Source organism: Ranitomeya imitator, chromosome 5 (assembly GCF_032444005.1).
Source record: "Ranitomeya imitator isolate aRanImi1 chromosome 5, aRanImi1.pri, whole genome shotgun sequence".
Lineage (NCBI taxonomy): Eukaryota > Metazoa > Chordata > Amphibia > Anura > Dendrobatidae > Ranitomeya > Ranitomeya imitator.
The window spans coordinates 289,669,531-289,695,956 of NC_091286.1; the positions used below are offsets into that span (position 1 = coordinate 289,669,531).

General features: G+C 41.2%; 1 protein-coding gene across 1 annotated transcript in view; it reads left to right on the forward strand.

Annotated features, from left to right (window-relative positions):
• Positions 1 to 26,426, forward strand: part of DDO (D-aspartate oxidase) — a 94,606-nt gene that overhangs the window by 54,352 nt on the left and 13,828 nt on the right. The window contains exon 3 of the mRNA XM_069767982.1: positions 25,217 to 25,325. Coding sequence (XP_069624083.1) covers positions 25,217 to 25,325 — 109 coding nt within the window. The remainder of the gene's footprint in view (positions 1 to 25,216; positions 25,326 to 26,426) is intronic.

Here is a 26,426-nt window from a genome sequence, read left to right on the forward strand (position 1 = left end):
ATACGTTTTTTGCAAAAAATGTATACTAAGCTGCTCTACCAATCTTCACGGTATACCCTTATCAGAGCAGTCCTAACTAATGTATGCAATCCCTATCTGATGTATTTAAAAACCTGATCATCTGTATATAACCTGTGTGAACAGGGTTCAGAGAGGAAAAATCCATGTGTGCATACAGGGTAGAACAGCTTTTGTGCAGATAGCCCAAGAGGAGTGGTGGAACTCCCCAGTCTTGTAGACACAAGAGAACAATTATGGAAACAGGAACACATGGGCTACTTGCACAGTGAACAAGTCTGTATGATCATGTTCACACACCACCAAGAAACCTGAAGACACAAAAGAGAATAGTAAAACCAAAAACACTCAGTTTGAAAAAATGTTGCAGTAATCCGCAAGTGCTAGTAAAAGATGTAAAAAACAGGGTATTTGGTTGATACGTTTTTTGCAAAAAATGTATACTAAGCTGCTCTACCAATCTTCACGGTATACCCTTATCAGAGCAGTCCTAACTAATGTATGCAATCCCTATCTGATGTATTTAAAAACCTGATCATCTGTATATAACCTGTGTGAACAGGGTTCAGAGAGGAAAAATCCATGTGTGCATACAGGGTAGAACAGCTTTTGTGCAGATAGCCCAAGAGGAGTGGTGGAACTCCCCAGTCTTGTAGACACAAGAGAACAATTATGGAAACAGGAACACATGGGCTACTTGCACAGTGAACAAGTCTGTATGATCATGTTCACACACCACCAAGAAACCTGAAGACACAAAAGAGAATAGTAAAACCAAAAACACTCAGTTTGAAAAAATGTTGCAGTAATCCGCAAGTGCTAGTAAAAGATGTAAAAAACAGGGTATTTGGTTGATACGTTTTTTGCAAAAAATGTATACTAAGCTGCTCTACCAATCTTCACGGTATACCCTTATCAGAGCAGTCCTAACTAATGTATGCAATCCCTATCTGATGTATTTAAAAACCTGATCATCTGTATATAACCTGTGTGAACAGGGTTCAGAGAGGAAAAATCCATGTGTGCATACAGGGTAGAACAGCTTTTGTGCAGATAGCCCAAGAGGAGTGGTGGAACTCCCCAGTCTTGTAGACACAAGAGAACAATTATGGAAACAGGAACACATGGGCTACTTGCACAGTGAACAAGTCTGTATGATCATGTTCACACACCACCAAGAAACCTGAAGACACAAAAGAGAATAGTAAAACCAAAAACACTCAGTTTGAAAAAATGTTGCAGTAATCCGCAAGTGCTAGTAAAAGATGTAAAAAACAGGGTATTTGGTTGATACGTTTTTTGCAAAAAATGTATACTAAGCTGCTCTACCAATCTTCACGGTATACCCTTATCAGAGCAGTCCTAACTAATGTATGCAATCCCTATCTGATGTATTTAAAAACCTGATCATCTGTATATAACCTGTGTGAACAGGGTTCAGAGAGGAAAAATCCATGTGTGCATACAGGGTAGAACAGCTTTTGTGCAGATAGCCCAAGAGGAGTGGTGGAACTCCCCAGTCTTGTAGACACAAGAGAACAATTATGGAAACAGGAACACATGGGCTACTTGCACAGTGAACAAGTCTGTATGATCATGTTCACACACCACCAAGAAACCTGAAGACACAAAAGAGAATAGTAAAACCAAAAACACTCAGTTTGAAAAAATGTTGCAGTAATCCGCAAGTGCTAGTAAAAGATGTAAAAAACAGGGTATTTGGTTGATACGTTTTTTGCAAAAAATGTATACTAAGCTGCTCTACCAATCTTCACGGTATACCCTTATCAGAGCAGTCCTAACTAATGTATGCAATCCCTATCTGATGTATTTAAAAACCTGATCATCTGTATATAACCTGTGTGAACAGGGTTCAGAGAGGAAAAATCCATGTGTGCATACAGGGTAGAACAGCTTTTGTGCAGATAGCCCAAGAGGAGTGGTGGAACTCCCCAGTCTTGTAGACACAAGAGAACAATTATGGAAACAGGAACACATGGGCTACTTGCACAGTGAACAAGTCTGTATGATCATGTTCACACACCACCAAGAAACCTGAAGACACAAAAGAGAATAGTAAAACCAAAAACACTCAGTTTGAAAAAATGTTGCAGTAATCCGCAAGTGCTAGTAAAAGATGTAAAAAACAGGGTATTTGGTTGATACGTTTTTTGCAAAAAATGTATACTAAGCTGCTCTACCAATCTTCACGGTATACCCTTATCAGAGCAGTCCTAACTAATGTATGCAATCCCTATCTGATGTATTTAAAAACCTGATCATCTGTATATAACCTGTGTGAACAGGGTTCAGAGAGGAAAAATCCATGTGTGCATACAGGGTAGAACAGCTTTTGTGCAGATAGCCCAAGAGGAGTGGTGGAACTCCCCAGTCTTGTAGACACAAGAGAACAATTATGGAAACAGGAACACATGGGCTACTTGCACAGTGAACAAGTCTGTATGATCATGTTCACACACCACCAAGAAACCTGAAGACACAAAAGAGAATAGTAAAACCAAAAACACTCAGTTTGAAAAAATGTTGCAGTAATCCGCAAGTGCTAGTAAAAGATGTAAAAAACAGGGTATTTGGTTGATACGTTTTTTGCAAAAAATGTATACTAAGCTGCTCTACCAATCTTCACGGTATACCCTTATCAGAGCAGTCCTAACTAATGTATGCAATCCCTATCTGATGTATTTAAAAACCTGATCATCTGTATATAACCTGTGTGAACAGGGTTCAGAGAGGAAAAATCCATGTGTGCATACAGGGTAGAACAGCTTTTGTGCAGATAGCCCAAGAGGAGTGGTGGAACTCCCCAGTCTTGTAGACACAAGAGAACAATTATGGAAACAGGAACACATGGGCTACTTGCACAGTGAACAAGTCTGTATGATCATGTTCACACACCACCAAGAAACCTGAAGACACAAAAGAGAATAGTAAAACCAAAAACACTCAGTTTGAAAAAATGTTGCAGTAATCCGCAAGTGCTAGTAAAAGATGTAAAAAACAGGGTATTTGGTTGATACGTTTTTTGCAAAAAATGTATACTAAGCTGCTCTACCAATCTTCACGGTATACCCTTATCAGAGCAGTCCTAACTAATGTATGCAATCCCTATCTGATGTATTTAAAAACCTGATCATCTGTATATAACCTGTGTGAACAGGGTTCAGAGAGGAAAAATCCATGTGTGCATACAGGGTAGAACAGCTTTTGTGCAGATAGCCCAAGAGGAGTGGTGGAACTCCCCAGTCTTGTAGACACAAGAGAACAATTATGGAAACAGGAACACATGGGCTACTTGCACAGTGAACAAGTCTGTATGATCATGTTCACACACCACCAAGAAACCTGAAGACACAAAAGAGAATAGTAAAACCAAAAACACTCAGTTTGAAAAAATGTTGCAGTAATCCGCAAGTGCTAGTAAAAGATGTAAAAAACAGGGTATTTGGTTGATACGTTTTTTGCAAAAAATGTATACTAAGCTGCTCTACCAATCTTCACGGTATACCCTTATCAGAGCAGTCCTAACTAATGTATGCAATCCCTATCTGATGTATTTAAAAACCTGATCATCTGTATATAACCTGTGTGAACAGGGTTCAGAGAGGAAAAATCCATGTGTGCATACAGGGTAGAACAGCTTTTGTGCAGATAGCCCAAGAGGAGTGGTGGAACTCCCCAGTCTTGTAGACACAAGAGAACAATTATGGAAACAGGAACACATGGGCTACTTGCACAGTGAACAAGTCTGTATGATCATGTTCACACACCACCAAGAAACCTGAAGACACAAAAGAGAATAGTAAAACCAAAAACACTCAGTTTGAAAAAATGTTGCAGTAATCCGCAAGTGCTAGTAAAAGATGTAAAAAACAGGGTATTTGGTTGATACGTTTTTTGCAAAAAATGTATACTAAGCTGCTCTACCAATCTTCACGGTATACCCTTATCAGAGCAGTCCTAACTAATGTATGCAATCCCTATCTGATGTATTTAAAAACCTGATCATCTGTATATAACCTGTGTGAACAGGGTTCAGAGAGGAAAAATCCATGTGTGCATACAGGGTAGAACAGCTTTTGTGCAGATAGCCCAAGAGGAGTGGTGGAACTCCCCAGTCTTGTAGACACAAGAGAACAATTATGGAAACAGGAACACATGGGCTACTTGCACAGTGAACAAGTCTGTATGATCATGTTCACACACCACCAAGAAACCTGAAGACACAAAAGAGAATAGTAAAACCAAAAACACTCAGTTTGAAAAAATGTTGCAGTAATCCGCAAGTGCTAGTAAAAGATGTAAAAAACAGGGTATTTGGTTGATACGTTTTTTGCAAAAAATGTATACTAAGCTGCTCTACCAATCTTCACGGTATACCCTTATCAGAGCAGTCCTAACTAATGTATGCAATCCCTATCTGATGTATTTAAAAACCTGATCATCTGTATATAACCTGTGTGAACAGGGTTCAGAGAGGAAAAATCCATGTGTGCATACAGGGTAGAACAGCTTTTGTGCAGATAGCCCAAGAGGAGTGGTGGAACTCCCCAGTCTTGTAGACACAAGAGAACAATTATGGAAACAGGAACACATGGGCTACTTGCACAGTGAACAAGTCTGTATGATCATGTTCACACACCACCAAGAAACCTGAAGACACAAAAGAGAATAGTAAAACCAAAAACACTCAGTTTGAAAAAATGTTGCAGTAATCCGCAAGTGCTAGTAAAAGATGTAAAAAACAGGGTATTTGGTTGATACGTTTTTTGCAAAAAATGTATACTAAGCTGCTCTACCAATCTTCACGGTATACCCTTATCAGAGCAGTCCTAACTAATGTATGCAATCCCTATCTGATGTATTTAAAAACCTGATCATCTGTATATAACCTGTGTGAACAGGGTTCAGAGAGGAAAAATCCATGTGTGCATACAGGGTAGAACAGCTTTTGTGCAGATAGCCCAAGAGGAGTGGTGGAACTCCCCAGTCTTGTAGACACAAGAGAACAATTATGGAAACAGGAACACATGGGCTACTTGCACAGTGAACAAGTCTGTATGATCATGTTCACACACCACCAAGAAACCTGAAGACACAAAAGAGAATAGTAAAACCAAAAACACTCAGTTTGAAAAAATGTTGCAGTAATCCGCAAGTGCTAGTAAAAGATGTAAAAAACAGGGTATTTGGTTGATACGTTTTTTGCAAAAAATGTATACTAAGCTGCTCTACCAATCTTCACGGTATACCCTTATCAGAGCAGTCCTAACTAATGTATGCAATTTTCAAACTGAGTGTTTTTGGTTTTACTATTCTCTTTTGTGTCTTCAGGTTTCTTGGTGGTGTGTGAACATGATCATACAGACTTGTTCACTGTGCAAGTAGCCCATGTGTTCCTGTTTCCATAATTGTTCTCTTGTGTCTACAAGACTGGGGAGTTCCACCACTCCTCTTGGGCTATCTGCACAAAAGCTGTTCTACCCTGTATGCACACATGGATTTTTCCTCTCTGAACCCTGTTCACACAGGTTATATACAGATGATCAGGTTTTTAAATACATCAGATAGGGATTGCATACATTAGTTAGGACTGCTCTGATAAGGGTATACCGTGAAGATTGGTAGAGCAGCTTAGTATACATTTTTTGCAAAAAACGTATCAACCAAATACCCTGTTTTTTACATCTTTTACTAGCACTTGCGGATTACTGCAACATTTTTTCAAACTGAGTGTTTTTGGTTTTACTATTCTCTTTTGTGTCTTCAGGTTTCTTGGTGGTGTGTGAACATGATCATACAGACTTGTTCACTGTGCAAGTAGCCCATGTGTTCCTGTTTCCATAATTGTTCTCTTGTGTCTACAAGACTGGGGAGTTCCACCACTCCTCTTGGGCTATCTGCACAAAAGCTGTTCTACCCTGTATGCACACATGGATTTTTCCTCTCTGAACCCTGTTCACACAGGTTATATACAGATGATCAGGTTTTTAAATACATCAGATAGGGATTGCATACATTAGTTAGGACTGCTCTGATAAGGGTATACCGTGAAGATTGGTAGAGCAGCTTAGTATACATTTTTTGCAAAAAACGTATCAACCAAATACCCTGTTTTTTACATCTTCTACTAGCACTTGCGGATTACTGCAACATTTTTTCAAACTGAGTGTTTTTGGTTTTACTATTCTCTTTTGTGTCTTCAGGTTTCTTGGTGGTGTGTGAACATGATCATACAGACTTGTTCACTGTGCAAGTAGCCCATGTGTTCCTGTTTCCATAATTGTTCTCTTGTGTCTACAAGACTGGGGAGTTCCACCACTCCTCTTGGGCTATCTGCACAAAAGCTGTTCTACCCTGTATGCACACATGGATTTTTCCTCTCTGAACCCTGTTCACACAGGTTATATACAGATGATCAGGTTTTTAAATACATCAGATAGGGATTGCATACATTAGTTAGGACTGCTCTGATAAGGGTATACCGTGAAGATTGGTAGAGCAGCTTAGTATACATTTTTTGCAAAAAACGTATCAACCAAATACCCTGTTTTTTACATCTTTTACTAGCACTTGCGGATTACTGCAACATTTTTTCAAACTGAGTGTTTTTGGTTTTACTATTCTCTTTTGTGTCTTCAGGTTTCTTGGTGGTGTGTGAACATGATCATACAGACTTGTTCACTGTGCAAGTAGCCCATGTGTTCCTGTTTCCATAATTGTTCTCTTGTGTCTACAAGACTGGGGAGTTCCACCACTCCTCTTGGGCTATCTGCACAAAAGCTGTTCTACCCTGTATGCACACATGGATTTTTCCTCTCTGAACCCTGTTCACACAGGTTATATACAGATGATCAGGTTTTTAAATACATCAGATAGGGATTGCATACATTAGTTAGGACTGCTCTGATAAGGGTATACCGTGAAGATTGGTAGAGCAGCTTAGTATACATTTTTTGCAAAAAACGTATCAACCAAATACCCTGTTTTTTACATCTTTTACTAGCACTTGCGGATTACTGCAACATTTTTTCAAACTGAGTGTTTTTGGTTTTACTATTCTCTTTTGTGTCTTCAGGTTTCTTGGTGGTGTGTGAACATGATCATACAGACTTGTTCACTGTGCAAGTAGCCCATGTGTTCCTGTTTCCATAATTGTTCTCTTGTGTCTACAAGACTGGGGAGTTCCACCACTCCTCTTGGGCTATCTGCACAAAAGCTGTTCTACCCTGTATGCACACATGGATTTTTCCTCTCTGAACCCTGTTCACACAGGTTATATACAGATGATCAGGTTTTTAAATACATCAGATAGGGATTGCATACATTAGTTAGGACTGCTCTGATAAGGGTATACCGTGAAGATTGGTAGAGCAGCTTAGTATACATTTTTTGCAAAAAACGTATCAACCAAATACCCTGTTTTTTACATCTTTTACTAGCACTTGCGGATTACTGCAACATTTTTTCAAACTGAGTGTTTTTGGTTTTACTATTCTCTTTTGTGTCTTCAGGTTTCTTGGTGGTGTGTGAACATGATCATACAGACTTGTTCACTGTGCAAGTAGCCCATGTGTTCCTGTTTCCATAATTGTTCTCTTGTGTCTACAAGACTGGGGAGTTCCACCACTCCTCTTGGGCTATCTGCACAAAAGCTGTTCTACCCTGTATGCACACATGGATTTTTCCTCTCTGAACCCTGTTCACACAGGTTATATACAGATGATCAGGTTTTTAAATACATCAGATAGGGATTGCATACATTAGTTAGGACTGCTCTGATAAGGGTATACCGTGAAGATTGGTAGAGCAGCTTAGTATACATTTTTTGCAAAAAACGTATCAACCAAATACCCTGTTTTTTACATCTTTTACTAGCACTTGCGGATTACTGCAACATTTTTTCAAACTGAGTGTTTTTGGTTTTACTATTCTCTTTTGTGTCTTCAGGTTTCTTGGTGGTGTGTGAACATGATCATACAGACTTGTTCACTGTGCAAGTAGCCCATGTGTTCCTGTTTCCATAATTGTTCTCTTGTGTCTACAAGACTGGGGAGTTCCACCACTCCTCTTGGGCTATCTGCACAAAAGCTGTTCTACCCTGTATGCACACATGGATTTTTCCTCTCTGAACCCTGTTCACACAGGTTATATACAGATGATCAGGTTTTTAAATACATCAGATAGGGATTGCATACATTAGTTAGGACTGCTCTGATAAGGGTATACCGTGAAGATTGGTAGAGCAGCTTAGTATACATTTTTTGCAAAAAACGTATCAACCAAATACCCTGTTTTTTACATCTTTTACTAGCACTTGCGGATTACTGCAACATTTTTTCAAACTGAGTGTTTTTGGTTTTACTATTCTCTTTTGTGTCTTCAGGTTTCTTGGTGGTGTGTGAACATGATCATACAGACTTGTTCACTGTGCAAGTAGCCCATGTGTTCCTGTTTCCATAATTGTTCTCTTGTGTCTACAAGACTGGGGAGTTCCACCACTCCTCTTGGGCTATCTGCACAAAAGCTGTTCTACCCTGTATGCACACATGGATTTTTCCTCTCTGAACCCTGTTCACACAGGTTATATACAGATGATCAGGTTTTTAAATACATCAGATAGGGATTGCATACATTAGTTAGGACTGCTCTGATAAGGGTATACCGTGAAGATTGGTAGAGCAGCTTAGTATACATTTTTTGCAAAAAACGTATCAACCAAATACCCTGTTTTTTACATCTTTTACTAGCACTTGCGGATTACTGCAACATTTTTTCAAACTGAGTGTTTTTGGTTTTACTATTCTCTTTTGTGTCTTCAGGTTTCTTGGTGGTGTGTGAACATGATCATACAGACTTGTTCACTGTGCAAGTAGCCCATGTGTTCCTGTTTCCATAATTGTTCTCTTGTGTCTACAAGACTGGGGAGTTCCACCACTCCTCTTGGGCTATCTGCACAAAAGCTGTTCTACCCTGTATGCACACATGGATTTTTCCTCTCTGAACCCTGTTCACACAGGTTATATACAGATGATCAGGTTTTTAAATACATCAGATAGGGATTGCATACATTAGTTAGGACTGCTCTGATAAGGGTATACCGTGAAGATTGGTAGAGCAGCTTAGTATACATTTTTTGCAAAAAACGTATCAACCAAATACCCTGTTTTTTACATCTTTTACTAGCACTTGCGGATTACTGCAACATTTTTTCAAACTGAGTGTTTTTGGTTTTACTATTCTCTTTTGTGTCTTCATTAGTTCTAATTCGTCCATTTTGTTGGCGAGGTTTCTGGCATTACTATACATGCACTTGATGTTCCTTTCTGTACCTCTATTCTTTCTTAAATTATAAACTGTTCTAACCCAACCCCCCATGCCACCGCCTCCCCCATCTTCCTTATTTGTGCCGAGGTCTCTATCTGCACTATCTTCCCCTCCTCCTATAAAATGAATACCCTCCCCCCCAATTCCTAGTTTAAACACTCCTCCAACCTTCTAGCCATTTTCTCCCCCAGCACAGCTGCACCTTCCCCATTGAGATGCAGCCCGTCCCTAGTGTAGAGCCTGTAGCCAACTGAGAAGTCAGCCCAGTTCTGCAGGAACCCAAACCCCTCCTTCCTACACCAATTCTTGAGCCACTTATTAACCTCCCTAATCTCCCGTTGCCTCTCTGGTGTGGCACGTGGTACAGGCAGTATTTCGGAAAATACCACGTTGGAGGTCCTTGTTTTCAGCTTGTGGCCTAATTCCCTGAAATCATCTTTAAGGACCTTCCACCTACCTCTAACTTTGTCATTTGTGCTAATGTGCACCATGACCGCTGGGTCCTCACCAGCCCCTCCCAGTAATCTGTCCACCCGATCAGCGATGTGTCGGACTCGAGCACCAGGTAGGCAGCACACCGTTCGACGATCCCTGTCTTTGTGACAGATTGCCCTATCTGTTCCCCTAATAATTGAGTCCCCCACTACCAGCACCTGTCTGGCCTGCCCTGCTCTCCTATTTCCCTCCTTACTGGAGCAGTCACTCCTCCGGCTTTCAGAGGACATGCCTGGCTGCAGCAGTGCTATCCCTGTACTGGCACCCCCCTCATCTGCCAACTTAGCAAACTTATTGGGGTGTTCCAGATCAGGACTAGCCTCCCTGGCACTCTACCCCGCTTCCTAACTGTCACCCAGCTTGCTACTTCATCGTCCTGCAGTGGAATCTTGGTTTTGTGATATAGAACTTCAAATGCTCTGCATAGACTTTAAAGTGAATGTGCAGGTGATTTATTGCCTTATCTAAAAACAACATATGATAAAAGGATTGAAGCTAAGATCTGTAATTTCAGGGTTTATAGGATTTTTTAGTAAATGGCAGAGTGAATCCGGATTGTATTCTAGGGTGCAGTGTTCATTTTAGGACATGATCACATATCAAAGTCAAACATCAGAAATACTCTGTCTGATACCTGACTTTGATACCCGACTTTGATACCTGACTTTGATACCTGACTTTGATACCTGATTCTGATACCTGAGTCTGATACCTGAGTCTGATTCCTGATTCTGATTCCTGATTCTGATTCCTGAGTCTGATTCCTGACTTTGATACCTGACTTTGATACTTGAGTCTGATACCTGAGTCTGATACCTGAGTCTGATACCTGAGTCTGATACCAGAGTCTGATACCTGACTTTGATACCTGACTTTGATACCCGACTTTGATACCGGATTCTGATACCTGAGTCTGATTCCTGATTCTGATACCAGAGTCTGATACCAGAGTCTGATACCAGAGTCTGATACCTGAGTCTGATACCTGAGTCTGATACCTGACTATGATACCTGACTATGATACCCGACTATGATACCTGACTTTGATACCGGATTCTGATACCTGAGTCTGATTCCTGATTCTGATACCTGAGTCTGATTCCTGATTCTGATACCAGAGTCTGATACCTGAGTCTGATTCCTGATTCTGATACTTGAGTCTGATACTTGACTTAGTCAGGTATCAGAGTCAGGTATCAGAGTCAGGCATCAAAGTATTTATGATGTTTGACTTTGATATGTGAAATTCAAGTATCAGAATCAAGTTTCAGAGTCAGGTATCAGACAGAGTATTTCTGATGTTTGACTTTGATATGTGATCATGTCCTAAAATGAACACTGTAGGCTAGGGCTGTATACAGAAATCACACTGCCCTATGGCAAATCTCAGCATTGGCTTTTTTGTTAAGTTCAAGTTTGATGGAAAAGATTTTTGTAGAGGGAGCTCTGTAAATAGTGATGCACTGTGTGAGAAGTGTGCAAGCTTCTCTCTCTAGTGCAAAAAGAACAGATGTATCACTTAGGTGCATGTTGATTAATCTTGATTTTAAAAAAATATAAACAAGCCACATTGTATACCACTGAAGCCTTGCCTACTATTTGTGAAGTAAGATAGTTATCTGGCATAAACTGAATTTACACCAGACATCTGTCAAATACTGTGCATTGATAAATCTCAATGCAATAAATTATGAAACTATCTGCTTGCATCACCGTTAGGGAAGCTCCATGCATTGGCATTTTTACTGCTACCACAGAACACTTTTGATGTTGTCAAAAAGATCATGCATTGAGCTCCCTCTGGTGGTGGACTGCAGGAAAATGACAAAGCTCTAAAGCAGTTCTAACCTGGCCTGGACCCTTTCTCACCATGGATTTTAGAGAGAGTTTTATTTTTGTTTTTTCATAAATCAATAGTACAAGTAAAGATTTAAATACAATGTAATATATTTTAGAAGATAAATCTGCTTCTGTCACCTTGTGGATTGATCTGCCATTATCAATGGATGGATAAAATGCCTAAAATCTGTATTCCGTATAGACAAATTTTCCTATTACTGACATATGAGATGATAGTTGGTGCTTTTAAAATTCTATGTTGGGGTAAGGGATGAGGAGCTAGAGGCAGACACAGCCAAGTTCTGCTGAAACAACAGTTACGCTTCTCCATGGAACTTTATGAGCACCAACTGTCATCTATTTTAGTAATGGGAAGTTCTGTATTCATTAATCCATTCACCCCCAAGCCAGTTTTCACCTCCATAACCGGGCCAAATTTTACAATTCTGACCAGTGTCACTTTATAGGGTAATAACTCTAGAACACTGCAAAGGATCCCACTGATTCTGAAACTGTTTCATTTTTGTGACATATTGTACTTCATGATAGTAGTAAAATTTGTTCAATATGACGTGTTTATTTGTAAAAATATTGAAAATTTGGACAAAGTTTTGAAAATTTCACAATTTACAAACTTTTAACTTTTATGTCCTTAAACCAGATAATGTCACACAAAATAGTTAACATTTCCCCACATATCTACTTTACATCAGCATTATTTCTTAAACATAATTTTTTTTGTTAGGAAGTTAGAAGGGTTAAAAGTTAATCATTAGTGATGAGCGAGCATACTCGGTAATGCTCGTTACTCGCCCGAGCATCGCTGTACTCGCGGTACTAGACGAGCACCGAGCATTTCCGGGTTTGCTTGGCGGAAGCTCGGGTCTCCGCCCTGCATGATTGGCGCTCTTTAAAGACCCAATCAACATGCAGGGATTGTGTGCCATGCACTGTAATGCCGCAGCCATCTTTGTTGTGGTCTTGCAGTGATTGGCTGGCTGCACAGCTTCATCAGGTTTATAAGAGACCTGACGCCGCCCTGCTCGTCACAGTCACATCCGGACTCAGCGAGTGTAGGGAGAGCTGCTGCTGAGATAGGGTCAGATTTGTGCTTTTATTAGTCAGTGTGGGGTCTACCATCGTTGAATACACATATCCAGCTAAACCAACAGTCATTTTAAGGACTAATTACGGGGTATATAGATTGCAGTGCTAGGTAGGCAGGGGAGTCTATGTGCATATATACACATCAGTGCAAGGCCTGCATGCACTGTATATGTGTATATAGATCTCACTGCATACCTCAAAAAGCTCCATTCCTGTCTGCTGCTGCCCATTACATACAAGTATATCTAGCTCCAGGTATCAGTGGCTAGGAATAATATTTTTTTGCACCTTAATCCTGATTATTTTATTGCAAAGCAATCCAGACCCTCTTTTTTTCTCCATTTGCTTGTTGACAATGTAAACTACAGCCAGATCATTTTAACACTACAGCTTGAAAATCCAGCAATTTTAAATGGCTTTGTCCGTCCCAGGCATTACATCTGAGTGCGCAGAAAATTCTGGCATTTTTTGTGGTACTGTAGTATTTTTTAGAGTGTCTTATAAAATGTTTTGACACCATTTTGCTGACCAAAAAAATATTTATCTGCCCAAAAAATATTTATCTGCTCAAAAAAATATTTAGCTGCCCAAAAAAGATTTAGCTGGCAAAAAAATATTTAGCTGCCCAAAAAATATTTATCTGCCAAAAAAATTGTAGCTGCTCAGAAAATATTTAGCTGATAAAAAAAAATATTTAGCTGCTCAAAAAATATTTAGTTGATAAAAAAATATTTAGCTGCCCAAAAAATATTTAGCTGCCCAAAAAATATTTAGCTACAGTTCATATATTTAACACTGTGTTTTGTCCGTCACACACATCGCATATCATTGCACTAAATATTTAACAATTTTAGTCCTCCAAATAATTCTTTTGTAGTGTCATTACTGACACAGTTTTGGAGGGCAAAAAAAAAGTCCAGGCCACATATTTAACAGTGTGCTATCTCCGTCAGAAGCCTGATCTATTGTGGCCTACAAATTGTGGCATTTCAGGCCTACACTCTCCTTTTTCGCCATGTCTTAGCGTAATTCTATACAGTATTTTTCGGTAAAAAAACAAACATACAGGCCACATATTGAACAGTGTGGTATCTCCATCAGACACCTGATCTATCTGTGGGCTACAAATTGTGGCATTTCAGGGCTACATTCCCATTTTCTTGCTGTGTCTTACTCTACTTCAATAGACTAGTTTGGGGTAAAAAATTTAAAAATACAGGCCACATATTGAACAGTAAGGTATCTTCGTCAAACGCCAGATCTATCTGTGGCCTAAAAATTGTGGCATTGGAGGTCTCCTTTGAGCAGGTTATGCTGTGTCTTACCCTAGTTATTAACAGTTTAAAAAACAATTACCTACATTCCAGATCATGTAAACTGTGGTTTATACACACACACACTGATCACATATAAGTTTGCTCCAAATTCAGCCATTTGTAGTGAACGTGGAAAATATTTTAGTAGTCCATTTAAAAAGGGCAAGGCGCGTGGCAAGGGATGGGGAAGTGGACGTGATGCTGATGGTGCATGCAGAGACTGAGGCCGTGGGCAAGCTGAAAGTGAGCCACAACAAACACCCACATCTTCTCGCTCGACCTTCCTGTCCCAATTACTGGGGTACCGCAGCCACTATTGAACCCAGAGCAGTGTTAAAAGGTTGTTGGTTGGATAGTGGATAATACTTCAAGTCACTTTGCCACCACCACCACGTCTACCACATGTTCAAGTCTGAGTAGCCATGAGTCTGGACCGCATATTACTCACCCTGATCCTCCTTCCTCCCACCATGCCGAGGGCCCGGAGACAACTGATGCCACGCTTCGACACTCCGAGGAGCTGTTCACTTTTCCATTTGTAGATTCAGGACTCTCGGCCAGTCTACTTGAAGTGGGGAAGATGAGATTGCATGTAGCGATGCCCAAATATTTGAGCAGCCATGGTCACAAGAAGGCAACAGTGGGAAAGTGTCACAAGAGGTGGATGATGATGAGACACAATTGCCAAAAAGCAAGGAGGAGGACCAGGATATGGATGTGGAAGACAAGGTGGTGGATGATATAGTAGCTGACCCAACCTGGCAGGAGGACATGCTGAGCGAGGACAGCAGCACACATGGGGAAGGAGGCATAGCACCCCAACAGGCAGGAAGAAGCAGTGTGGTGGTCGCAGACAGAAGGCGGGCATCCGTTCCCCGTAACACCAACATGACGGAAGTTGCCATTCCAACTGTGAGGTCTTACCAAGCCTGGTTGTTTTTTAAAGACTCTGCAGATAACCCCAAACAGGCCATTTGTACCACCTGCCATGCACGCATCAGCAGAGGTAGCAAAACTACCAGCCTGACCACCACCAGCATGTTCAGGCACATGGCAGCAAAGCACCCAACTTTGTGAGCCGAACCCCAGGCTCCAGGAACAGTGTCTGTGGGTGACACCATTGCTTCTTCCACTGTTGTGTGTGCAAGCCAAACCCCAGTCCACAGTGCATGCGAAGATGCCTTGTGCCCTGCACCTGTCGTTGCCCACAGTCTACTAGCACCATCATCAAGCACATCCATGTCCTTGTCCCAGCACAGCCTTCATTTGTCCATACCCCAGTCATTGTAACACAAGCAGAAATACACAGCCAATGCCCCACAGGCCACAGTGCTAAATTCACACATTTCTTGTCTGCTTGCTGTCGAAATGTTGCCTTTTAGGCTCATGGAGACGGAAGCTTTCCACAACCTGATGGCGGTGGCCATTCCAAGGTTCTCAGTCCCCAGCTGCCACAATTTCTCCCGGTGTGCTGTATTGGCATTACACCAGCACGTGTCCCACAACATTAACTGTGACCTCAACAATGCTGTTACTGGGAAAATCCACCTAACCACGGACACGTGGACAAGTGCTTGTGGGCAGGGATGGTACATTTCACTGACGGAACACTGGGTTAACATAGTGGAAGCCGGGACCCAGTCGGACCTCGGGATGGAACACATCCTCTCGACTCTGAGGATTGCGGGCCCTACGTCAATCAGGGATGCCCCCACAGTCTACAACTCCTGCACCTCCTCCTCTTCCTCCTCGTCTTCAGCCTCCATCTCTGAAATGAGCACATCAGTCACAAGCTGGAAGCACTGCAGCACTGCCTCAGCCAAGCAGCAACAGGCTGTGCTGAAGCTAATCTGCTTAGGTGACGAACCGTACAATGCTGAAGAGTTGTGGACAGCTCTGAAAGAGCAGTCAGATTTGTAGCTGACACCACTGAACCTACAGCCATGCATGGTCGTGTGTGACAATGGCCGGAACCTGGTGGCGGCTCTGAGACAAAGTGAGCTCACACACATACCATGCCTGGCCCATGTGCTCAACCTCATCGTTCAACGGTTTCTCAAAAGCTACCTGGAGCAGCCGGATCTGCTTGTGAAAGTACACCGCCTGTGTAAGTACGCCGCCTGTTTGCCCATTTTAGAAAGTCAGCTACAGCTTGAGCCGCCCTTGCGTTATTTCAGCAGCGTTTTCCGCTTCCGGTTCACTGACTGGTGTGTGATGTCCCCACTCTACACTGCATATGTTGGAAAGTATTTGTGAGCCGAAGAGGGCAGTTGTTGACTGCCAGCATCAAAAAGGCCATCGTTATTCAGTTCAGACTCCAAACATAAGACCTCAGGAGTGGACATGGATGTCAGACATATGTACCATCCTACAAAACTTTGAGGACTCCACCAAGATGGTGAGCGATGATAACACCATAATTAGCGTCACAATCCCGCTTCTCTGCATTCTGAAAAGTTCTCTGCTCACAATGAAAGAGGATGCATTGCAGGCAGAGCATGAGGACAAGGAGCAAGGAGCCATACAAGGTGATTACACACAGCCCAGCCTCATGTCGTCCCAAGGTGGATTGGTAGACAATGAGGAGGAAGAACGGGAGCTACTTCATGCGCTATAGATGGTACTACAAACACAACTGTCATACCGTCTGTTCAGCATGGATGGCCTAAAGACAGGGAGGACATGGAAGTCTTGCCTGTTAGCAGTCTGGCACGCATGGCTGACTTTATGTTGCGCTGCCTTTCCCGTGACCCTCGCATTATGAAAATTTTCGGTGACATTCATTACTGGTTGGTGACACTTCTAGACCCACGCTACAAGGAGAACTTTCAGTCTCTTCTTCCACAGGCAGACAGGTCTACTAAAATGGTGCAGTACCAGAGGGCTCTTGTTGCGGAATTACTAAAAAAAATCCCATCTGAGAACACTGGCAGCAGATGTCATAGTTCGTTGGACAACCACAGAGTACAGGTGAAAAAAGACACAAATCCAGTCCAGCAGAGGCAGGGGAACACTGGCAAATTTCTGGGAGAGTTTTCTCAGACCCTCCCATTGCCCTGGCACAGAGGCAAGGGGTACTGTTACAAGGAGTGCAATGTTTTGGAAGATGCTGAGGGAGTACCTTGCTGACCGTACCAATGTCCTCCGTGATTCCTCTGTGCCTTTTAATTATTGGGTATCCAAGCTGGACACATGGCATAAACTGGCTCTCTACACCTTGGAGGTCCGGTCCTGGCCTGCCCTGCAGCTAGCATTTTGTCAGAGCGGGATTTTAGTGCTGCTGGTGGAATTATAACTAGTGCTGAGCGAATATACTCGTTACTCGAGATTTCCCGAGCACGCTCGGGTGTCCTCCGAGTATTTTTTAGTGCTCGGAAATTTAGTTTTCATTGCCGCAGCTGAAGGATTTACATCTGTTAGTCAGCATCAGTACCTGGTGGGGTTGTCTGGTTGCTAGAGAATCCCCACATGTAATTATGCTGGCTAACAGATGTAAATCATTCAGCTGCAGCAATAAAAAGTAAATTTCCGAGCACTAAAAAATACTCGGAGGACACCCGAGCGTGCTCAGGAAATCTCGAGTAACGAGTATATTCGCTCATCACTAATTATAACTGATAAGCGCATCCGCCTGTCAACTGAAAATGCTGACAGGCTGGCTCTTCTAAAAATGAACTAGGGCTGGATTGGGCCAGACTTCTCTACAGCACCGAATGATAATAGCGAAACATAACCTCCAATACAGTGTTTTTTTGGGGAGGTGTATTCCCATGCACCTCTTCACACCCACACATGGGTATACGCTTCCTGATATTGGCTATTTGGTGTTATCCTCCTCCTTCTCCTCATCCTCATCATCCACCACCACTAGAACACCAGGGTCAACCTGTTCCGTGATGCTACAGCCACTCTATTTTTTTGCAAGGGTGTTTATGATGCCCGTAAATAATTTAAAAAAAAATGTGTACCCCCTAGGGTGAAATGTTTGTCAGCCAATACACTTAGTGTATGGGCATTCCAAATATAGGAGACCCGCTCCTTTAAATTGGGAATAGATTCTTAGGAGGACATCCTCCACGTCTCTTCAGACACCATCACTAGAACACCAGGGTCAACGTATTCTGTGATGCAACAGTCATTCTATTTTTTGGCAAGGGTGTTTATGATGAACGTAAATAGTTAAATTAAAAAAAATGTGTACCCCCCAGGGTGAAATGTTTGTCAGCCAATACACTTAGTGTATGGGCATTCCAAATATAGGAGACCCGCTCCTTTCAATTGGGAATAGATTCTAAGGAGGGCATCCTCCACGTCTCTTCAGACACCACCACTAGAACAAGAGTGAGAACATATTCCGTGATGCAACAGTCACTCTATCTTTTGGCAAGGGTGTTTATGATACCCGTAAATAATTAAATTAAAAAAAATGTGTACCCCCCAGAGGGAAATGTTTGTCAGCCCATAAAAGTGTATGGGCATTCCAAACATAGGAGACCCGCTCCTTTAAATTGGGAATAGATTCATAGGAGGACATCTTCCACGTCTCTTCAGACACCACCACTAGAACACCACGGTGAACGTATTCCATGATGCAAAAGTCACTATTTTTTGGCAAGGGTGTTTATGATGCCTGTAAATGATTTTAAAAAAAATGTGTACACCCCAGGTCTCTTCAGACACCAACACTAGAACACCAGGGTCAACGTATTCTGTGATGCAACAGTCACTCTATTTTTTGGCAAAGGTGTTTATGATACCAATAACTAATTACATTTAAAAAAATGTGTACCCCCCCAGGGAAAAATATTTGCCAGCCCATACTCTAGTGTATAGTGTATGGGCATTACAAGTATAGGAGACCCGCTTCTTTATAATAGGAACATTTTTTATTAGGCCGTCCTCCACATCTCTTTCACGGGGCATTGGAGTGCCTCCTAATTTTTTGCAGACCTTGCATTCACTGCATAGGCAAACACTATGGGAGACCCACTTCCTAATATTGGGAACATTGTTTTCAGGAGGCCCACCTCCATGTCTCTTGCAAGGCTTATTGGGGTGCGTGTTACTTTGGTGCAGGGCAGGCCTTGCATGCGATGCATAGGCTAACAATATGGCAGTACCGAATGAAAAAAATGGGAACTTAGGTTTCATGTGGCCATCCAGTACGTGGGCTCAAAGGCTTATTGGGGAGCGTGTAACTTTGGGGCAGGGCAGGCTTTGCATTCAATGCATAAGCAAACAGTATGGCAACACCTAATGAACTTGCCTTTCCTGTGGCATTCCAGTACGAGGGCTCAAAGGCTTATTGGGGTGCCTGTAACTTTGGGGCAGGGCAGACCTTGCATTCAATGCATAAGCAAACAGCACGGCAGTACTAAATGAATAATGTGAACTTGCTTTTCCTGTGGCCATCCAGTATGTGGGCTTAAAGGCTTATTGGGGTGGCTGTAACTTTGGAGCATGGTAGGCCTTGCATTCAATGCATAAGCAAACAGTATGGCAGTACCAAATGAATAATGTGAACTTGGTTTTCCTGTGGCCATCCAGTACGTGATCTCAAAGGCTTATTGGGGTGGCTGTAACTTTGGGGCAGGGTAGGCCTTGCATTCAATGCATAGGCAAACACTATGAGAGACCCACTTTCTTATAATGGAAACATCCTGTATATCTCGGTAAAGAGGTATTGGGGTGCGTCCTACTTTTTGGCAGCCCAGCCTCTCGCTGCATAGGCAATAACAGTATAGGAGACCCACTGTATAATAATGGCCCTTTTAGAATATTAATGCCACCTGATACCACTATAAAAATAGGCTTTGTGACTTTCAGAGTCCTTCCTTCATAAATGAAACAAGATGTGTCTGATGATGTGTCACACATGACATGGCCAGCTAGGGTTATTAAATGTTACAATGATATTTCCCAGTGAATGCATTTGTATTGGTTGAAAGCAAATGCTCAAGTTGAAAAATGCATCAAAAATGCTATGTGTGAACATAGCCCTAGTGGTGGAGGAACATTTTTTGGGGGTTAATTATTTTGCCTTATATATAATTTATTACCCTGGAAAGGATGTTCATTAACATATTTCCCAAGAAAATCCATTTTGGTTTCATTTTTGTAAGTTTTTGGGTGCGCCTGTAAAAATGGCGTAAGACTCTGACAACATTGCTCAAAGCTGTGACCTGGGAGTCAGAAATGCTTCCAGGGGCATTCCCCAAGATGTTCCCATGTCATTTGAGCACTGTTTTCATCATTATCAGACGTTTCTAGACCTTAACAGGAGCCTCTGGGGGGGATCGCGGTAAAAGTTCTCGGGTTTCCCCCAGACTTACATTGGGCTCTTTGCTCTTTCAAGTACCCGAGTATTACAAATTGCTTGACCCAAGCAATGAGCACCCAAGCATTTTAGTGCTTGCTCATCACTATTAATCATCAATTTCTAATTTTTCCAACAAACTTTGCAAAACCATTTTTTAGGGATCACATGACATTTGAAGTGACTTTGTTGCGCCTATGTAACAGAAAATACCCAAAAGTGACACAATTCTCTCAAAAAGTCCTCAAAACCACATTCAAGAAGTTTATTAACCCTTCAGGTGCCTCGCATAAATTACTGCATTGTGGAAGTAAAAAATGAACATTTTACTTTTTTTTCACAAAAATTTTGCTTAGCACCCAATTTTTTATATTCACAAAAGTAACAGGAGAAAATGGACACAAACATTTGTGGTGCAATGTCTCCTGAGTATACACCATATGTGGAGTAGAACTACTGTTTGGCTGCATGGCAGGGCTTGGAAGAGAAGGAGCAATGTTTGACTTCTTGAACCCCAAAATGGCTGGAATCGAGAGCGGACGCCATATCACAATTTGAGAGCTCCTGATTTGCTTAATCAGTGGGAACCCCCCACAAGTTACCCCATTCTGGAAACGACCCCTCAAGGAATGAATCTAGATGTGTGGTGAGCACCTTGAACCCCAGTGTGTTTTACAGAAGTTTATAACATATAGCCATGAAAATAAAATATCAATTTTTTTCCCACAAAAATTTTCTTTTAGCCCCAAATGTTGAATTTTCACAAGGGTGACAGGAAAAAAGGCATCATAAAATTTGTTCTGTAATATCTCCTGAGTACGATGATACCCCTTATGTGTAGGCAGGGCTCGGAAGGCAAAGAGTGCCATTAGACTTTACAAACGCAAAATTTGCTGGAATCATTAGCAGACGTTATGTCGGGTTTGGAGAGTCACTGCCTAAACAGTGGAAACCCCCATTACTTATACCATTTTGGAAACTAAACCCCTCAATGAATTTATCTAGATGTAAGATGAGTACTTTGAACCCCCAGGTGCTTCACAGAAATGTATAATGTTGATCTGTGAAAATGAAAAAATGCATTTTTGCCACCTGTTAGTTTTGCCCCAAATATTTAGTTTTCACAAGGGTAACAGAAGCAAAATGGACCATACAATTTGTTGTGCAATTTCTCCTGCGTACATTGATATCTCATATGTGGTTGAAAACTACTTTTGAGGCCCAGTGCAATGCTTAGTAGGGTAGAAGCGCCATATTGGAGTTCAATTTTGCTGGAATGGTTTGAGGATACCGTGTCACTTTGGCAGAGCCTCTGAGGAACCCGTCATTTTACAAACTACACCTCTAAATGAATTCATCAAGGGGTGCAGTCAGCATATTGACACCACATGTGCCTCACAGAAATGTATACCATGAAGAAAGAATAATTACATTTATACCTCTAAAATGTTGTTTTATAAAGGCTAATAGCAAAAAATGGATCTCTCAGTTTGTTGTGCAATTTCTTGTGAGTGCGCTAATGGCTTACATGAAATCGGGAACTATGTTTGAGGCACAGTGAAAAACTCAGAAGGGAAGATGTGCCATAATTTAGTGCAGATTTTACTGTTATGGTTTGTGAGGGTCATGACCCACTGGGAGAGCTCCTGAGGTGCCAGAAAAGCAGACCCCCCATAAGTGATCCCATTTTACAAAGTACACTTGTCAATGAATTCATCTAAAGGTGCAGTGATCATATTGACACCTTGGATGTGTCACAGAATTTTATACCCTTGTCAGTGAAGAAAAAATAATATATTTTTACCACAAACTTTTTGTTTTAGATCCAGATTTTACATTTTCAAGGGTAAATGGGTAAAAATGGCAACAAAAATTTGTCCCACAATTTTTGCTGAACGTGGAAATACCCCATATGTGGCTACACAGTACTGCATAGCCACATGGTGAGACTTGGGACAAAGCGCTATTTGCCTCCTGAAACACAGATTTTGCTACAATAGTTTGCAGGTTCCATATACAGAGCCCCTAAGTGCTAGAAGAGCAGAATACCTCAAGTGACCCCATTTTGGAAATTATATTCCTTTGGATATTCCTTTGGAAATTTATCTATAGGTGCAGTGATTATTTGACTGCATGAGTGTTTTCTGAAAGCAAACAGCAGTGCATGTTGCTGAGTGAAAATTGCAAATCTACTATTGTAGTGCCCGTACATTGTAGTGCCTGTACACTGTAGTGCCCAGTATGTTATGCCCAGGTCGTGCTTCTGAAGACATGCAACCATAAATTAGGTGGGCTTTCATCACTACAGAAATGCCAAACATGTGGACGCTAAATGTGGTTTAGGCACTCTGTGGGTTTCAGAACGGAAGAGGGCATTTGGATTTGGGAGTGCAGAATTCACTGGATTTATTTGGGGGGGTGAGAAGCCATAGTGCTTTTCCAGAACCTTTGTACTACCAATAACGTGGAAGCCCCCTATATTTTCATTAACAGATGACGGACCTGAGTGGGGACTTGCTTTTTTTGTGGATTGAGTTGAAGCTTTTATTGGGAACATTTTACATAACATTTTGGATCACATTTATCCGTCACTCTACGCTGAGCACTTACATCGGGGTTTTCATCTAAATCTCCGAATGACATGATTCAGATGAAACTTCCAAGGGATCCATTCACTATAATGAGGCAGCAGATTTACTCTGGACTCTGTCTGACCTCTGTTCAGCGGTGTCCTTTTCAGAGGTGCACAAAACTGTCGCCGACTGCACTTTTATGCAATCCTAAAAAGACAGACACTGTCAGATCTTATGCCAGACAATGTCCAAAGCGACTCCATCAGCCTCATTATAGCAAATTTTCCATAGGGGGTTCCGTCTGAATCGCATGTTTCAGAGATTTTCATGAAAAGCCCAGTGTAAGCGCTAAGTGTTACTGCGCAAGATAAATGTGAGCAGAGCCTTACTGCAATCTGTGGGAGACAGAATGAACAAATCAGCAGCAGGTGAAGAATTGGTTTTATTAGATATTAGGTATAAGTGATTAGATGACTTTATTCTTCGGGTCTGTGCGATTACAGCAATAGCAGATTTATATAGATTTTTTTCTGTTTGGCTGCTGTCACACACTAAAAACACTTTAAAAAAAAAACTAGTTTTTGCATCGCCATATTTTGAGAGCTATAATTTCTCCATATTTCTGCCAACAGTTATGTCAAGGCTTCTTTTTGCAGGAAAAGTTGACATTTTTAGTGGTACCATTTTCAGGCATTACATTTTTTGATCACTTTCAATTGTGATTTTTGGGAGGCAGAATGAACAAAAACCAGCAATTCAGGATTTTTTTTTATGCCGTTCCGCGTGTGGTAAAATTGATAAGGCAGGTTTATTTTTCGGGTCAGCACGATTACAGCGATACCACGTTTACATTTTGTATATTTTTGGCACTTTTACACAATAAAAACTATTTTATAGCATTGTTTTATTCCGAGAGCTATAATTTTTTTTTTGCTGATGTAGCTGTATCGTAGCTTGTTTTTTTGCGGGACAAGATATCATTTTCAGCTATACCATTTTTATTTACATTCATTTTTTTATTACATTTTATTCCATTTTTAGTTAAGGGGTCACTGAAGAGGTTAACTAATGGGACGGTTTTAGAGCTCGTGTCGTCATAACGATGACTGGTCATTATGGCAACAATCAGCCCCTCACGTGACGTCGCTTAGCGCCGATCGGAGGGGAGAAGGAGCCCCCACTCTTTCATTGCCTTCTAAATGCTGCAATTGATATTGATTGCAGCACTTAGGAGGCTAAACTGCCAGGAGGGTGGCGTGGGCATCGCTCCTGGCAGTGAAAGCCGAGTGTCAGCTGTCAGAATTGCTGATCATGCAAAATCGCCATGGCTTATCCATATGTCCTAGTCGGGAAGGGGTGAAAGATTTTATCTGTAAATTGGGAATTTTGAAAATTAATCAGTTTTGGAGGAGAAAGAAGTTTCTTATTTTGACGTGTTCTATTAATTTATGAAAAAATAATAAAACAGCGGTTATTCTTCAAGTTAACGTGTTTTGGCTCTATGGTGATTACACCAATAAAAACAATGCTCAAGAGCACCTGGCTGCAAAGTAGAGCCAGCGTAAGCCAGGCTCTAAAGACAGTGAAAAATAGCCCCTGCATCACTTATTCTGACTAGTGATGAGCGAATATACTCGGTACTCGAGATTTCCCGAGCACGCTCGGGGGTCCTCAGACTATTTGTAAGTACTCAGAGATTTAGTTTTCATCGCCGCAGCTGAATGATTTACACCTGTTAGCCAGCATAAGTACATGTGGGGGTTGCCTGGTTGCTAGGGAATCCCCACATGTACTTATGCTGGCTAACAGATGTAAATTATTCAGCTGCGGCGATGAAAACTAAATCTCCGAGTACTTACAAATACTCGGAGGACACCCGAGCGCGCTCGGGAAATCTCGAGTACCGAGTATATTCGCTCATCACTAATTCTGACACATTTGAGAAATGGCTTCAAAGTTACATGAAGCACAGCTCATTTATTAACAGAAAGAGGTAGTTGCATTGTCACTAAACCAAAACTAGCAAATGTACGATCATAAAGAATTAGAACATTTTACCACTCTAGTTGGTAGTTTGAGTATATGTAATAAAATTGATATACTAACTATTGCGAAATACTTTAGAAGCGACGTGCATTAAATATGAAAACTTAACCCCCTGTTATTAAGTAATTTGTATTTATGATTTTCCATTCTGTTTCGTTAAGACACGCCACTTCATCAACAGAGAGACTGGTTCAAAGAAACTTTTGATTACTTGTTTAAACTTGCTAATTCTTCACAGGCTGGTGAAGCTGGCATCCATTTGATTTCAGGGTAAGTAAAACAAAATTACAACGAAATTTTGCCTCATTGCCATTAATTGACAATGAATAATGGTTTGGGCACCTAAGCAAAAAATAGTACTTGTTATTTCTCTGCCAGAATGTACAAATTGTATGCATGTTTGTTAAAGTGGGTTACATATACAATAATAGCACACAGCAGAAAAGGAAAGGCTATGTATCTTTGCAATCATCTTGCTTTTATATTATTCCAGTATGGAACACGAAACATCTTTGTAACAGGTTCTAACACCTCTTATACAGTGGGTACGGAAAGTATTCAGACCCCTTTAAATTTTTAACTCTTTGCTTCATTGCAGCCACTTGGTAAATTCAAAAAAGTTTATTTTTTTCTCATTAATGTACACTATGCACCCCCATTTTTCATAAATTTGCAAAAATGTCTACATTTCTGTTTTTTTTTCAGTCAAGACGGGGTGCATAGTGTATATTAATGAGAAAAAAATGAACTTTTCTGAATTTACCAAATGGCTGCAATGAAACAAAGAGTAAAAATTTAAAGGGGTCTGAATACTTTCCGTACCCACTGTATAGACTTTTGCATCAACGAGCAAACCCTGCGTAGTCTCATCCTGCAGTCATCATATCCTGCAGTCAGTTTCATCTGTTTCCAAATTTAAGCTAACATACATTCGGTGGGTTAGAAAAAAGTAGAGGACAGATGTAAGATTTCTGGACCTGAATACAAAGGGTTGGTTGTCCGTTACCCTGGAGACAGATTTTTAGGTAAAATTATTGCGATGCTGCATAATAGATGCATTGGGACATAGTTAAAGACAATCTGTCAGCACAATTTCATACCCCAAACAATTTATATGCGCATGTAGCGCTTTCAAAGACTAGTCCAGCAATATCTTTCCATGGCCGGTCTGTTATTCCATTACTGAGAAATCAGCATTTGAATTGATTTGCAAATTGAGCTCTAGATCTGAAGCCTCTGTCACTCCAGCTCTATTCCCTACCTAGCACTGCCCCTACAGCTTGGCTGACAGGCTCTATTTGGTGACTTCAGACAAAGGAGCTGTGAGTAAAGAAAGAGGAAATGGTACAGAACATGGACTAGAGCTGGAGT